Source organism: Papilio xuthus, unplaced genomic scaffold (assembly GCF_000836235.2).
Source record: "Papilio xuthus unplaced genomic scaffold, Pxut_1.1 DF828142.1, whole genome shotgun sequence".
NCBI classification, from domain to species: Eukaryota; Metazoa; Arthropoda; class Insecta; order Lepidoptera; family Papilionidae; genus Papilio; species Papilio xuthus.
In genome coordinates, this window is record NW_013530507.1 from 4,279,104 (window position 1) to 4,296,183 (window position 17,080).

The 17,080-nt window shown below is 33.8% G+C and overlaps 1 protein-coding gene across 2 annotated transcripts; it reads left to right on the forward strand.

The window, feature by feature from the left end:
* The first annotated feature begins 1,125 nt into the window (after positions 1-1,125).
* LOC106114294 (growth arrest-specific protein 1) lies at positions 1,126-16,636 on the forward strand. Of its 2 annotated transcripts, none has more exons than XM_013307432.1 (3): positions 1,126-1,570; positions 10,508-10,741; positions 14,039-16,636. In XM_013307432.1, the coding sequence occupies exons 2-3, from the start codon at positions 10,511-10,513 to the stop codon at positions 14,504-14,506; spliced, it is 699 nt and encodes a 232-aa protein (XP_013162886.1). In that variant the 5' UTR covers positions 1,126-1,570; positions 10,508-10,510; the 3' UTR covers positions 14,507-16,636. The 2 variants fall into 2 exon arrangements, with proteins under 2 accessions (XP_013162886.1, XP_013162887.1); XM_013307433.1 differs by lacking the exon at positions 1,126-1,570 and adding an exon at positions 7,349-7,455.
* Positions 16,637-17,080: the final 444 nt, after the last annotated feature.

Consider the following 17,080-nt stretch of genomic DNA (forward strand, 5'->3'; position numbering starts at 1 on the left):
AAGAAGAAGAAGAAGAAGAAGAAGAAGAAGAAGAAGAAGAAGAAGAAGAAGAAGAAGAAGAAGAAGAAGAAGAAGAAGAAGAAGAAGAAGAAGAAGAAGAAGAAGAAGAAGAAGAAGAAGAAGCTTTAGCGCGCCCTGTCAATGTTAAATTATGTGACTAGGTCAAATCTTATAAGGTATAATAATTAATTGTAAGAATGTATTTCTTGTTTGAAACTACTTAACAACATAAATTCACGGACCTAAACTAATCTTGCGGTTTGAACTTTAAAAAATAGATAACTATCCGATGAACTAGGTTAGATCTACAGTGGCGGCTAGCTTTGTTCTAAGTTTACCTGTAAGGAAGGACCATCATTCCTATTTTTTTAATCTAAAATGTAAAACAAGTATTTAAATTTACAGCGTGTTATATTCAATTAATAGTTCGTGGTCAAGCTTTGGCTTATTCGATGTAAAAAATATCTAAATTCTTCAAACAGTATAATTTTCGGAACGTAACAATCTATAATGCCATAAAACACCGACAACCGGTCATGAGCGGTTGCCGAGAGCGAGAGCATGAAATCATTCCGGCTCCCGCGTAACAACTCAATCAACGCAACTTTTAGATAAAGTTTTTTTATTACAATACGTACTTAAAGCCCGGCCGTGATTCACAAAAAATACTTGTCGGACGTTGTGTAATTATGTTCTCAGAATTTGTTACAGAAAAGAAAACACTATAGGTAAAACAGAGATATTTTAAACGTGAAAATAAATCTAGCTAAAATAAGATAACATGTAGAATCACTTTTGTTAAGTATCGCAATATACTTTTCGACTGCAAGGTCATTTGTCGTGTCAAAGTTCAACAAGAGCGAGTAGAAATAAAGACTAGAATATATCTTAAAGTATTTGCCCAAACTGAAAGCTAATATTTCATTTTTTGTAGATTTAGTTATATTTGATATAACCACTGTTAACAATCAAACATATACTAGAACATTAATAATTAAGTAATTTTTTACTCGATAAGAATTTCAAAAAGTTAAAAGAAATTTAATCCGTAATATAGTAATTTATTTTGATTTAGATCTCGCGACCCGAGAACAATCTCCATTCGGTGCGTCCGGACCGGTTGTTGAACGCTAAAACAAAAACAAAAACACCGACAAGTCTATTACGCGGGGCTCTGATTATGCCAGACTCTACATTGCATCGGTTGGGCGTACGGTCGGCAAGAAAAGAAGACATCCGAGCTGTCATCCCGACGAGCGAAGTAGTGTGTTGTGTTGCACACCGTACACACTACACAACTTAATTTTACTCAATCGTAAGCGCGCGCGCGGCACGGACGCATGTCTTTTATGCATCGTTTCTCTGCTCCGTAAAACGAGGCAAAATTCAAAACAAAACATAGTGTAAATTGTAAATAAAAGTTGTTGAGTTCCAGTTGTATTGTGATGGTTGTTTTGTTGCATTGATACAGTGATGACTTAGTGTATTTTATCAGAACTTGTTAATAATAAAATAACTTTCCAATGAACACAACAAGCCATGTGACCACAGCGAGAGCGGACCAGTTAAAGTACGTAGATTTATCTTATTTTAAACTTGAACGTATCTTAAACAAAGTCCAAATAGATGTCGATATTCTCATAAACAAATTAGTTAACTTTACATGTAAAGTTAGTTGTAACTTAATTGTTACTTAACTTGATAATAATTTAAGTTATTATTAACTTGATTCTTGACATAATACGGTAAACAACTATTATATTATTATTACTAAAAACAAGCAAAACTATTAGTAAGAAACTACTTATTTAAAAGCTTACCAGCATCAATGGAGTTTAAATGTAACGAAATCTATAACAGTTAAATATTAATTTTCATTGTAGTTAAATACGAATTTCAATTTCTTAAAAGAAATGAAATAACAATATGTTGTTACAAAAGTGTATCGGCAATGAGAACTCAAGATAAACAACTGTTATAAAGTTTAATTAAATCATAATGCGATATTTTTTCTATCCACTCGACTGAGAATAACTCCAGTCGATTGGGTAAAACCTCGTATTATTGACGCCGTTGCTTTCCACTTTTGCCAAAACTATTAATTCGTAGTTTACTCTCATATTTAAAAAAAAAATTCTGTATCACATCCATCTTTTTAATTCCTGTCATACGGGGAAATATAGTTTATTAAAATGTAGAGCCACTCTTAAGAAGGTAAACTTTCTTTAAACTGATACTAATATAAGGACTCAAACTCCATGAAGGAAACATTAACTTGGAACAAATTTGTTTTCATATAAATATTCAATCTACTAACGCTTCAGAAGTATTTTAAGGCAAAAACACAAAAAAGGACAACGACTGAAGTGTTTTATCCAATTAATATTCTAGACAATTCTCAGCGTGTATTGCGAATTCCTATTTCTATTCATAGGATTGTGAATAGAAATGGTTACATTGATTAAGACGGTAACACAGTATTGTGTACGCTTTAACGTGTCCTTAACTGTTGCGAAGACGTGCTTAGAAATAATGAGACTGACTGTTAACTGTCTGACGTAAATATATCGCCGGCTATTACTTGAGACGTTAAATGCATCTTAAGATTACGATCGCTTAAAATTTCCACTTCTAATGAATTTTTACCGTGACTTATATGAAAAAAAGTTGTACAACTTCCATTAGTTTCTTTCAAAGATAGACGAAGTAATTGCTACATTGCAATATTGTAATAACCACTTAGGTTATCTTCAATAATTATAGCTTAGACATAAAACACGTTAAAATGTTGAATAATTGTTTTACAGTTAAAAATTAGCATTTGTTTTTTTTTATATATAGGTGACAAACGAACGAGCGGACACCTGAATTCGGTGAGATGGCGAAGTGACCATTGAAAAAGTTAAAGGAATCTATGCTTATTGTTAAAAGCACACAACGCATCTGCGGTTGGTGGTGTTGCCAATAGGCGTAGGATCACTTTTACAGCCAGTGCTCGTTTGCCCTTGTCTTAAAAAACACTATCATTTGAAAGGAAAGACTAGGTTCTTATGGCACGCATATTCGCAACCTTTCCACTATTCTAGTAGTTGCACGTTTTATCTATAAACTTAAGTCATAGACTCATAGGGGACAAATGATTAATTACATCGCGCTGCCCATAGTAATGTTGTTATTCTCACTTCCTAAGTACTTCTAGTGACGTAGAAACCATAAAGACGTTTATTGAATAACAAATAAAGTATACAAATACAAATTACGTCAAGATCTATTCTTACAAGTGTGAATTAAATTACGTTAAAATGTATTCAAACACTTAAAAAGATATAAAATGTTCATTATACAATTTAATAGCAAATAGTAGCCAAGAACAAAGCCTTGAGATCAGCAAAAATACAAAGCTACATAAACTAACACGGGCTGAATCAAATCAAGAACTATTTCGACATAGTTATTTTAAAATAGATGTACTCGAAACGGTTGTATTCCATCGTCTTTACTAAGAATTGTAACTCAAATTAGCATAATTTTCCGCTCTGTAATCGTTTTGCGAAACTCAAGTTTCGGTTGTCACAAAAAACTTTACACGGAAAAGTTTTTTTTTACTTCTTGTCTTTACAATTTGCTAGAGCTCTATTATGAGAACTTCGTAGAGATTAAAAAATATTTTTTTCAGGGGTGCCGCATTTAAAAATTGGTTCAATTGTTTTTTTTAATACGCTAAGAAATTATGAGCATATTTTATGGGGTGGCATAATAATGGCAATTCCTTTGTTAAATTTTTATGGGCAGTTTACGGAGGGTGCCGCCGAAATTGATCGTGATGCCTAAATCCGTGCATGTTTTGATTTCGGTCACGCGTTCGGGTTATTGCTTTCCTGTTTAGCACAATTGGCTTTTAAGAAATTGTGATATCACGATTATATAGTTACGAGTAAGTAATGAATATAACAACTTTGTACACGTAGTTATTTTAGAATTATATTACAATCTACACTCATACCCTAATTATTGCCCGACTGAGAAGTTGTTCCACTGACATGTTTTACGCGGGTATTTTTGTTTGTGAATTCCATATTCAATTAGATGCGTATTTATCCCGGTGTCTTATACCGCTGCAGTTAGGTTTTTTGAATATATTTATAACTAGTTCTTTTTCTTTAGTTTTTTTTTACTTTAAAGGGAATTTAAAATTAAAATATCAAGTTCAAATCATTAATTATTATACCCCATCTAAGAACTGCAGCAAAACATAACAAGTTTTGTAGAAAGAAACAAATATGCCACGATTTATTGAGTATATTTGAAAAATGTGTAAAGTTCAAAGTGTGACTTGCATCTGCGTGCCATGTGTGTCAAAATTTGTCCCCCCAAATCTGTTCTTGATGCATGACCGTTGTTTTTTTGTTACTTGGACTTGAATCATGTGTTTTGAAACCACTTCATATGTCATCAGATTTTTTCTTCTTCCAGTGCCACTTCTGTCTTGAAGATTGGCCGCTAACTTGGATCCTAAGTTAGTTAGTATCAGATTTAAAGGTATAGCAAAAAAGTAATATTTTCTGGCTGTGAGCAAAATTTTTGAATTTAAAAAGTGTAGAGTCGTATACAAAAGTTTTTGTTTTAATGGATTGAGATTATAAGCAAGCTGAAAAGATATTTAGGTGATTATTTGGAGTTGGAATGATTTACTTTAAGTGATAATGGTGGGTTAGGACTGATCGTGGTTCTTGATATGTAATAAAAAATCTTAAAATGATTAAAGTTTACACTTCTCAGCAATAAATCAATAACAATATATGTAACTTTTAAAGCCAAGTAATCCCGACTTTGTCGTGAGTAGTGATATAAAACAAAATGAAATTCAAAATAAATTTAATTGGCTCACACGACAAACATATTTTCTTTAAATCACATCATCACTTGAGTTTAAAAAAAACACAAGCACTCGAAGGAATCCGAGACACATGGGAAGTTTAAAATTCTTCGCAGTAACCCGCATAAGTCTTTTTTGTTGTTTAAAAATCTCGAAGTGTGGTCAATTGCTCGAGTGAGATACTCTGTACGTGAACTGAATAAAATATTGTGAAGTTGTCACAAAGTCGTATAGCTAATAATAGATTAAGTAGATTTATACGCAAAACGTATAAGTTTATTTGTTTGCTTGATCAACAGATCAACAGATTGTCAAGGATAATAGTTTACAATTGATTAAGGTTTATTTACTTACTAACTGTCGCCCGCGAAATTAAAAAAAAATAAAAATAATCCATCCATTAGTTAGATTCGTCAAATTACCAAGTGAATTTTTGTACAGATTTTAACGTACTTTAAAGTAGTATTTTTAATTAACTTCGTCTTGAGGAATTTTAAGTATTCACGAGTATAAAAAAATGGTAATACATTATCGACTAATATTCTTTGATTTCTTTTAAGTGAAAAATTTAAATGATAATTTTATCACAATTAAAATGGTAATAGAAACTATCGTGTGGTTTGTTCAAAAGAATAAGAGTATTAAGACAATAAAATCTGGTGTCCAGTTCCGATGCACTGGTTCTCTGAAGTTAGGCGACATTCCACTGTCACGGCCAACGTATTTATGTCGCTCTATTATTACTCAGAAATGCAGAACGGCTTGCAGTATAACATTATATTTATTGCACAGCGTTGTAAGAGCAGTTAATTAAACTTTTGTTCTATTTTCAAATTTATTTATATTTGAAATTCGAAATGCTATTTTTGTAAACGAAAAAAGAAAGTTAACAAAAGAAATAAAACACGTCATGTCATAGATTAAATAAAAACTGCACTTTTTTTTGAAATCTATGTCGTGCAAAAAGTTTTTAATAATAATTATCAACGTTATTGCCGTAGGTATACTAGGAATAGCTGTAGTAGATAGTATTGAATTTCTTATACAGAAAGTAGATTACTAGGAAGTGTAATCAGTTGAAGAAACGTTGATAGATTCATCATAACGGGTGCACCTGAACATATCATTTGCAACTTACATAATCTCATGACTTTATACTTTAGAGTAAGTATGATAAAGTTCTGTGAATCAAATGTCTGCGTGTACTACGTTTAGTTTTTTATGTTTAATAGTAGCATATTTATTACTAATATTATAAATGCGAAAGTTTCGAAGTTTGGATGGATGTGATAAGGTATCCCCATAATGGCTCAACAGATCTTGCTAAAGCATCAACAAAATATTGTTAAAGGATTTTGGATATAAGTAACATAGTACAAGACTTTCAAATGATTAACCTAACCATTATGACCTATCTCTTAACAATAAAATAGTTCGATTAAGTTATTATTGATTATTCTAAACGTTTGATTTCGATTTACAACATTTTATTTATAGTCAAATTTAATCAACGACAATCTTTGCACGTTAGCGACAAAGAACAGTCCGTTTCACCCGTTTTTGGTTGACTAGTAAAGTAGTATTCACGGTCGATCTTCAGGAATCATCTTTTTTAAAGAATGAATGAATTGAATGATTCTGTCTTATATACTATTTGATGCGTATGGATTACAGTGGTATAGTTATGTAACACTTCAGTATGTAATTAGGTTGAATATTATCGTGGTGGAAGTAGGCTAGCTCTGGCTTGTAATGGCCGTGTTATCACTGCTGATAATGTTATCGCGATCACTTGTTTTCGTGTAATGAAAGCACCCCGAGGTTACGCAACATGATTAAATTGTCTGTAAATTAATCATTCATCAATTTTGATATATTACTATGGTATAATTAACTCGTGAAGCTGATTCAGTACGGTCAGTTAAATTCACATAGAATTAGTGTGTAGTTTTTAATTTACTTTAAATAATATAAAATGTTTTACTTAAAGATAACAAGTAGCGACGTATTGAAGAGCTTACGTAAAAATCTTTTTCGACACCAACTAGATTAAATCTTACTTTCTTACTAATATTATAAATGCGAATGTTTAGATGGATGGATATTATAAGGTATCACTAAAACGGCTCAACGGATCTCGATGAAATTTAGCATAGATATAAAGCATATTCTGGAAAAACACAAAAGCTAATTTTTATTTAATTCCGCGCAGTCGTAGAGACAGCCAGTCTCATATAAAAGTGTCTCTATTTTGAATTTAGACTCAGACTTTACTTATTTTCTACTATTGTTTCAATTACTAATAGTTGGTACTTCTTTCATGAATGTCTACATTTTCCGCCACGACAGTAGGTTAGTAGGTGTCGGTTCAGACAATTTTGTAACCATATATAATAATTTTATAGACAAATATTTATGAGTTCTTTTTTATCAGTTAATTACAAAACGTGGACGCAATCTCTTGAGTCGACCACCGTGTGATACCGTGACCTAATTGAATTAAAGCGAATCACCGGCTGACAGATAACAGACGCCGCCAACCGAAATAACGCTAAAGACGTCACGGCTAACAGATAAATGTATGTAGACCTGCTAAAATTATCCTCAGTTTCCACTTATAAAAAACTTACAGGTAACAAACTGACAGTTTGAATTTTTTGTAGATACGTTTCAGCAGTGGAAGAGCATCGTTAGATATTAAGGCATTCTGAGAAAAAAAAAACAATGATATGTGTGAAATTATTCAAACTTTCGTGAGACATTATACTAAACTGATATAAAAACGGCTAAACACTCACCACTCATCCGGATGAAGGGCCCCCGATGGGCTCGAAACTAGTCGGTGTCGCCACCGGAAGAATATACGTGAGTGTTTAGCCGTTTTTATATCCGTTTTGATATGTGTGAAATCAACCAACCCGTACAAGGCTAGCGTGGTTGACTAAAGCGTAGTCATCCCTAACTTAGGGTAGGCTCAAGGGCTCTAGGGTAGGTGAGCTAATTGATCTCCTTCGTCCAGATTTTTATTTTTATTTATAAATTGAGATAAAGGACTTCAAAAAATCGTCTACTTAAAAGCGATATTAAAAAAACCGCACAGAAAAGTCGTGCAAAGCAATATATTCTACCCGACACGGATAATATGGTAATTATTTGTACAAGCAATTCTCGCTTAACGACAGGCAATAAGTTAGCTGCGCAGTCGCATGTTTTGTTTGCGCTACTGGTTAGACCCGCTAAGGCATCGTCACGTCTCCTAAAACTAGTCGTGCTAATGCAATTTTTATCTCCTAACTCTAAGTGATAACAATTAGCAGTTTATCTGCATAGCGTTGGAACTTGCAGTTTGTAATGTAAGTAAAGAGTGACGTACAACCCTAATTGCCCAATTTTTCTTACGAAACTAACTATTGACGTGTGTTTATAGTACAAGGAAGATCTTTTATTATGGCGCTTTATTTCTCTGTCGTTTGTGATTCGGCAAATAGAGAATAATAAAAATATTCAGGAATTTACCAAGGACTTAACTTCTACCTTACGCTATTAAGTGTAGTTTGTTGCGCAAAAGTAAGCTAAATTGTTAGAGAAAAAGATTAGGTCTTTTATATAGGTTATTTTTTACATGTGTATATGAAAAGATATTATAAATGCGAATGTTTAAATGGAAGGATGGATGTTTGTTTGAAGGTATCTTCGGAATGGCTCAACGGATCTTCCTGTAATTTGGCATAGATGTAGAACATAATCTGGAAGAATACATAGACTGCCTATTAAGTTTTCTTTAATTCAGTGCAGACGGAGTCGCGGACGATAGCTAGTATTAAATATTATAGATATTGAATGTTTATTTTTTACGAGATGTCGACTACGTATAAGCAATTACTGACGCTTTTCACACTCGTCCGCTAACAGCTCGCCGGGCTGTAAAATTGTCACAGCGATGGCTCTCTCGTATTTCAATGTAACTCTATGTTGCCATGCCGACTATGTCTATTTTCAAAGTATTTCATTTTTAACTTATTTATTTTCGTGTCACGATTCCAACAGTTGAATCTTTTAGGTCCTTTTCTAACTTGGTCTAGTTTGTATAGTGGACCGCAATACTTTAAGTAAATTTGTTCTGTACATCTAAGGAAAGAGTTGCCAAGAGACAAACGTTCTTTTAGTAAAGATCATAAATTCTTGCGTAGTTGATTTAATTAATAGCTACAACATTTTTCTTGTAACTTTATCTTGTTCCTATTTAATAATTTCTCCTTAATTTAAAACTATAAGGTCTAATTTAGCTTAACACAGTGTTTTATTGTTATTGTAATGTAGCAGTAGAAATGCTCGTGCGAGTTGGACATCTTAAGTTGTCACTTGTTTTCTTTTACCATCCGTGACTCTCAACCGGCCGTCGACCCTTGTCACTCAGCAGGGTTGCCAACAATTACTTTAGAAGTAACTTTTTCTATTTTTCTATTGCTTTTGGAAATATTTCTGTTATATTTTTTCACTCTACTTCTTTATAGAGACTAAATAATCTACTATAATCTATACTAATATTATAAAGCGGAAGAGTTTGTTTGTTTAAAAGCGCTAAACTCAGGAACTACAAGTCCGATTTGAAAAATTATTTTTTTGTTCGATAGTCCATTTATAAAGGAAGGCTTTAGGCTATATAACATTACGCTGCGACCAATAGTTTTTTTTTAATTCCACGAGGACAGAGTCGCGGGCGACAGCTAGTTATAGAATATATTAATTTATGTCTTTTATAAGACAGTGGTAGAGTTATTGTTTAAAATGCAAATTAAATTATGCAATTTAAAATAAGTATCCAAATAAACATAACTTAAGTTAAAATATATTTAGAAATTGTAATATGAAGTGTTTTAAGTGCCTACATCATCTAATTAGTACAGAAATTAACTAAACTAGTTTTAGTTAATTTCTGTACACTTATTAAAAGATCAATGATGATTAAATAAATACCATAAAGAAAAAGTGCTGATTTTTGCACACAAAGATAACAATTTTTTTTGTGTTGTCGTAAAAAATTTAAATATTTAAACTTTTCGAACTAGCTTCCCTATTAGAAGGTGTAAGCTGGTAGCCGATAGCGAGTGGACGTGAGATGATTCTGTTTGTTTACTGAGCGGGATGGAAGTTCCGAGAAGGGGAACAGAGCCCGGATTACCTACTTATCGTACCCGCGACACTATCGTATGTGTTTGCATGAAGAATTCTGTACTTAAAACAAGTTAATTCATTGCCTATCAAAATTAAGATGATTGAAAAATTGAATGATTTAAGACGACTTTGTTCTTATAAGAAAGACTACGAAGTGTAACATACTTTAGTATGTAGTAGTAGCTTCAGCTACAATTAGAATACGAGAGAAATTGCAACATTAATGTTTGTACTGGTTACAATTCTAAGAATGACTGAAGAGATTCATTCAAACACTTTTAAATAGTCTAATTATAAAATTAAAAGGCAATGATTTCTATGAAAAGTGTAGATCTTTTACCAAATATATTTTTTTGTCAGCCATAGAGTAAATATAATATTTTTTTAATTTGATTCCCATATTGAGCTGTAATAAATATTGTGCTATACATGTTATTTTATTACACTTTGTTCCAGGTGATGTGGGCTGTAGCCACGCTGCTCGCGGTTTACACGCTGCGGGCTACGGCCATCTCTTGCACGGAGGCGCGAACACGCTGCGCATACCGTACGGGCTGTGGCTTCGCTCTCAATAACTACATGTACCTGTGCGGAGACGTGCTCTCGGAACCGACCAGTGTTTGCCCCAAACCCTGCGAGCACGCTCTCATCGCTCTAACAACAGCTGAAGAGGGCAAGGAGCTTATGAACGTAAGATTTCAAAACACTATTTTATAATCTAAGACCTTAACCCAAATAGGGTTGGCGCACCAGCTTTCATCCTCCATACCGATCTATCTTTCGTTATCTTCATCCCTCACTCGACGTTAAAAACTCTATTAACAAAATCTAACTACGATACTCAGAAGAATAGGAATCTAATGAAACTAATCACAATTAATTCTGTCGTTTAGGGCATAGGCAGGCGGTCGTAATTAAACTTATGCACCGAACAAAAAGGCAAACATAACAACATATCGAAGCGTTAATAGCCTAATGGTTAAGGGTACCAATTTCCGATCACGATGCCGGTGGTTCTTATCCCGCCGTTCGACTATTGTAGCACGTCCTAGTACAAGCGAAGAGCTTAGTTGGAATGGTACAAGAAATATTAGTAAATTAACAAAAATCTACTAATCTATATATATAAAAGAAAGTCGTGTTAGTTACACTATTTATAACTCAAGAACGGATTTACCGATATGACTGAAAATTGGTGAGGAGAGGTAGCTTAGAGCCAGGAGACGGAAATAGGATACTATTTATCCATTTTTTGGAATTTATGCCTTGAAGGGCTGCTTTTTATTTAACTTATCTATATATTAAGGTTTTTTATATATATCCACGAGGACGGAGTCGCGGGCGACAGCTAGTATTTTATAAAAACAAAATAAAAAAATATGCGGTAAATCTGTCAGACAGTCTATGCGTACAAAACAAAGGTAATATAATTATATTTAACATATTCATATGATTTCTGCGAACAAATTCGACTAAAAGCAAAGCAAACATAAAAATGATATAAAAGTTCAATAAGATCATGTTATCAGAGTCAAGGCTGTCTTGTTGCTGATGTTGTAATCAATGTGAATTTAAATTCATACCATCATATTCCCACAAGCTAGTACAATGAAAGGTCACTTGTCATAATAAATTTTCACGACCAGTTGTTTATAGGCGCATCCTTTTCAATTGACATGTCCAGTTCTATTGGAGCTTTTTTGTCAACGTTTTCACGTACTAGTGTATACAATATGAGGTGTCGCGATACGATGGTGTGTTGCGGTACGCAGACGCTCAGTAATAAAATCTAATTTAGACGTCAGATTTGTCGGATGCAACGCCATCAAGGGTCTCGGTTGATGACCCCGTAAACTGTCCCTCGTATACAATGCACTCGAGATGTGCCCATATAGTTAATGCGACTAAACTCTTTAATTTGATAAATTGAAACTGATAGGTCGTTCACGTATTGACTACTACTGTAAGCTCCCAAGGCTTGGTTAATACATATTTTTATCTTCGTTAACTATAAAAATAGTGTTTTTACGGCAGTGGAAACTCGCGGTGTATTTGTAATAATTGCAGTTGAATCAACAAAAACAAATGAATGTACAATACGGTATCAGACCCCCCTTGTAGTATTGCTGCAGCTGTTTCCAAATTTGGTATCCATGAGACTTATTATAACCTGTCTTTGCACCTTTTATGTACTAGTTGATTGTACGTAGAAAAACCAGTAATCACTTTACACCCTATCTTACCTACATATAATCTTTATTCAGTAAATGCTTTTTTATAAAACAATATATATTAACTGTCTTTGGTATGAAATGTAGCCAATAATTCCAAATATTTACTTATATTAAAGTCGTTAAAAAGATATAAAGTTTATATTTACTATCCACATTTATGTTAAAAGTAGCTGTCGTCCGCGAATACGTCTGCGCGGAATTAAAACAATACAAATTTCAGTTAGACCCATACAAACGTTCTGGATACTCAAACAAACATCCATCCATCCACCCATACATTGGCATTTATAATATCATCAACAGACAGACAATCAGACAGTCACAATCACGATTGTAAATAAAAGGAATTGAACTGTTATTTTCTGTTAAAAATAAAAAAAACCTCAAAAAGCAACAGAAGTATTAACAAATTCAATCAAGTTTTGTAATGTCGCAATACAATTCTTGAGATACTAAGTTTTGGGAGTGGTCAAACGTCTAATTATGCTGTTGTAACGGTGTCATTATTGTGGCCGGGTCCACGGTCGGCCGCTCTGTGTCTCGGTGTAACGAAAGGCCCGTAATTCAGCCTTGAGGTTTGACGTCTTGATCGGGACCCACCGCAGCGCTCACCCGAGCAGGTGTCGCGGTTTCCACAAAAAATACGTAAGAGACAAGCTCTGAACGTTCTGCCCTCTTTATTTTCTTATCGATCGAGACCTAGACATTATACCAGTCTACAGTAAATTGCCTTTTTAAACTGCTTGCACAGATTTTGCTCAAGTATACCTTCGGTACTATGTTTTTGTATATATTTCATAAGTTACTAGTAACTTGACTTAGCTTAGGTTGATCGCTGATAGAATCTCCTCTTATTGACACAATAAAATCTACAAAAGTCGTAATATTTATGTAAGTAAAGTTAACAGACATTATTCAAAAAATTAACAATTTTTCAACCACTCACCAATTGGATTATTTAGTCAAACTAAAGTTGTTCGAATTAACGTATATAAAATTGGTGAACTTAATTCCATAGATATCCTAACGTGATTTTATTATACATAATTTGTTTTGATAGCGGCCGGAATGTTTCTGGAGCCGTAAAATAGTTTTACGAACAAGAAACTAACACGCCACGCTCGCACCAGATTTATAGTTTTTCGCCCAAAAAGTTTATTATAATGTAGGATATAAAATTTCATAATAAAGTTATGCATGTGTTGGAAGGATTCGACATAAAAATTTCTTGAAAGTACATATGCCCATACGCGTGAACATTATTCAGAATATATGGCACGCAATAAAAAATAATACATTCATAGAGTTTTGGATATTTGACGTCTTTGGCGTCAACAACAAAGCAATTGGATATGTTTATTTATTTGTCTTACAGCCACGTTTGCCAAAATAAAATGCAAGATTCTTCGTATAATTCTAACTGTATTTATGCAGTACTAGCTATCGCCTGCGACTTGGTTCGCCTGATAATTAAAATAAAATCTTTAATAGTAGCCCATGTGCTCTTCCGGACTATATTCTAAGTCAATGTCAAATTTCAGCTAGATCTATACAGCCGTTCTGGAGATACATTCAGAGAAACAACTGTCATCTATACATCGAAACATTCGCATTTTTAATATTAGTAAGATTACCAACTAAAGTATAAAAGAAGAAACAAAAAAAATATCAAATAATCTGACTTTACTAAAGAATATTTATCGAATGGGATAATCGTAACTAAAGATAAAATAATCATTTTTGTTTGTTGCAGTGTCAATGTGAAGATGAATATTGCGAGGAAGCGAAGCAGAGGATCGAAGTGTGCCGCTCTCAGGTGGTAAAGGGCGCGGCCAACGCGACCTCCTCCTGTCGTCTATCGCAAATGATCTGTCTCGCCGACGCCCAATGTTCCACTGCGCTGAGCTACTACCGTCAACTCTGTCGCTCTATGTATCGCGGTAGGAAATGCTCCAACCGATGCCTCAATTCAATCAAAATATTGAAAAAGCAGGAGAAAGCGGCAGCACTAACTGAATGCAGATGCGACGGAGATGAGGACTTCGATTGCCCCAGAATGCAGAGTAATCTCGCCAGATTATGCTTTCACAAACACCAAAAGAACCACACAAGTACACACAAGAAAGCACCGCACGAAACAAACACATCGACAGCTACTTCTTTACAATTTTCGACCTTCTTATTGTTCATTTGTTTTGTCTATTGTTTTAGTAACACGTGACCGATTCTAACTAGGTCTACCTCATTTTAGTTTATAAAGACAATCCATCAAAGTACAACGTATTTTGTTAAAACTGTACAGATCAGTATTGTAAGTTAATTTATGCGTAGTTATTATTTTTAAGCGAGGAACAACAAGGGCGTATAAATGGATTTTGAGTGTTTGAGTTGTGTGTTTTGAATCGAAAATATTCTGTTTTATTTAAGAAGTTTTGAGAGGTAATCAATCAAAAGTTTAACAACGAAATAAATTAGACTTTTTTACTATAATCACGTGATACACATAACTATTTGTAGAATTTGTAACTTGAAAACGTTTTATTAATCAACAGTTAAACCAAAATATTCTAAGTGTAGAGTTTACAAACACTATTGGCTCTATTACGTTTAACACCACACCAATATAAACATTGAAACTATCAAAGCGTTAGCCGAAATCAATTTCCAGTGATAATGGAGTAATCTGTCTATATGTCCATAATTACGTCGACTTTTAAAAAGTTTCACTGCGTTATGACCTCTCTAGTCTAAGTAATACGGTCTGTAATTGCGATAATGGAGGCAGAATGCCATGTGCGTGGTGACACGTGGGCGAAAATGTATATATGTCTAAATACGTGCGCGTTAATACAGATATCGAGATAGAGCGGTGCTGCAGCCGCCCACGGGCCCACGGGCGCGCTATAAATATGGCCGCGCCGGTGGTCCGGTGACAAATGTTGAATTGGATGCCTGACGTTACGGCGCCGAGCTTATTAATTCATCTAGTGTCCGCCGAAAATCTCAAAATTAGTTTCCACTGTCTAAACATATGTTTGAAACAACATGCCCATCCCTCTCTTGGTCTTTAAAACATAGTATAAGAACATGTAACCCAAGTGTTTTAGATGTGGTATTTCATCATTAAATCTGTGTTTGATTTGTCGACTCGTACGTATTGTTTGGGTTATTTATTTTGATACAAACTGAAGCCAATATTTTGGCAAAATTTAAATGCTAACTTATTATTCTACAATACGTATATTTATCGACAATGGCTGCATCAATCGTAAAACTGTTTTTAATTTTTAAATGAAAAATCGCTAACTTAACTTTGGTAACCTACTATTTTAAGTTGTTGTTGTCTTACATCAATCAATACACTCCTGAAGCGAGAAATGGAATACAAAATTAAAAACCCACTGACGGAAAATTTAAGTCGGTCTGTAGTTAAGGAAGTGTCTGTCCTGCGGCTAATTCCGGTAAGCGCGACACTAATCGTTGCTCAGATCTTGGACGCGGTTAGAGCGCGCGCGCGGGATTCCGCTGTCACTTTGACATTTCTTATCTTTTTTTATAACATCCTTTTTCGAAACGCTCTTCTTTTCCGGCCACTCATTAGCGTATTTGTAAACGGGCATATTTTTATCCAATTAAGAATATAAAAATAGGTTATATACGGAAGAATATTAAGCTATATTAATTTGTAAGGCGATATCGTTCATTATTCCCCTTTCCTTCTCGCCCCATACTAACGAATTGTCGTAATATTAGATTAATATATCTACCAATAATAAGTTCTACTTATATGGATCTGTTAAAAGCAACCTAAATCTAAGATATAAATTACAGCAATTATTATATCGCAGAATAAACGTTAATCTATCATGAAAAGTCGTTTTAAAAATGATCCAATTCAAGACGGAGTAACTCAAGTTTTCTTAGTATATCCCAGAGAGCCAGTAATGAAGAGCTAAAGAACCGGTTCTCTACAAAAGGGCTCGTACTCCAGCGTCGAGTAACTCTATCCACAAACAAAATGAAAACACAATCTAACTGTTTTCGAACTCGTAATTAATTTTCGTCAATATTGAATGACGGTTTGCTTTTCATCTTGTACAGCGTTTAGTAAACAAGTTTGAAGTACAAAACTGAAATGTTCGAGATCGTATCATATGTTTTCACTGACGGTGCAATTGTACAAAAATATAATTATCTCTCCTTTTTAAAGAGAATAAAAGGGATAGATGTGTTTTTCATAGTTAAAAATTCTCATATAAGATTCAATTGACCTGAGAATCAAGGCCTTATTTTTTAATATCTGAGAGCGATAGCGAAATTTAAATCTTACTAATATTATAAATGCGAATATTTGGATGGATGATTGTTTGAAGGATCAACGGATCTCGCTGAAATTTGCCGTATTTGTATAAAATAGTCTCGAAGAACACATTGGCTACTTATTACTTTTTTTTTAAATTCCGCACTGACGGAGTCCGACCGTTAATTCTGCTATAAATATAAAGATTTGTCTGATGAACGTATATCAAATTCCAGACATGGTCAAAACAAGAGAGAGTATCAACAATGTTGTCTACATTACAATCAGTTTCAATATAGAATGCATTCGGTATGCGTCTCGCAATTGTAAACTAATGCTTCGTCGCCCGAATCATGTCGCGATGCATAATGCAAACGCGATAACGCAGGGAATATGAATGAAGGTTCTTCTTTGCAATATATGTATTTTCTTGTACCATGTGACAGTTCATTTTCGCCGTAGCATGACAATTTTTTAGATTATTTTTCTTACCGT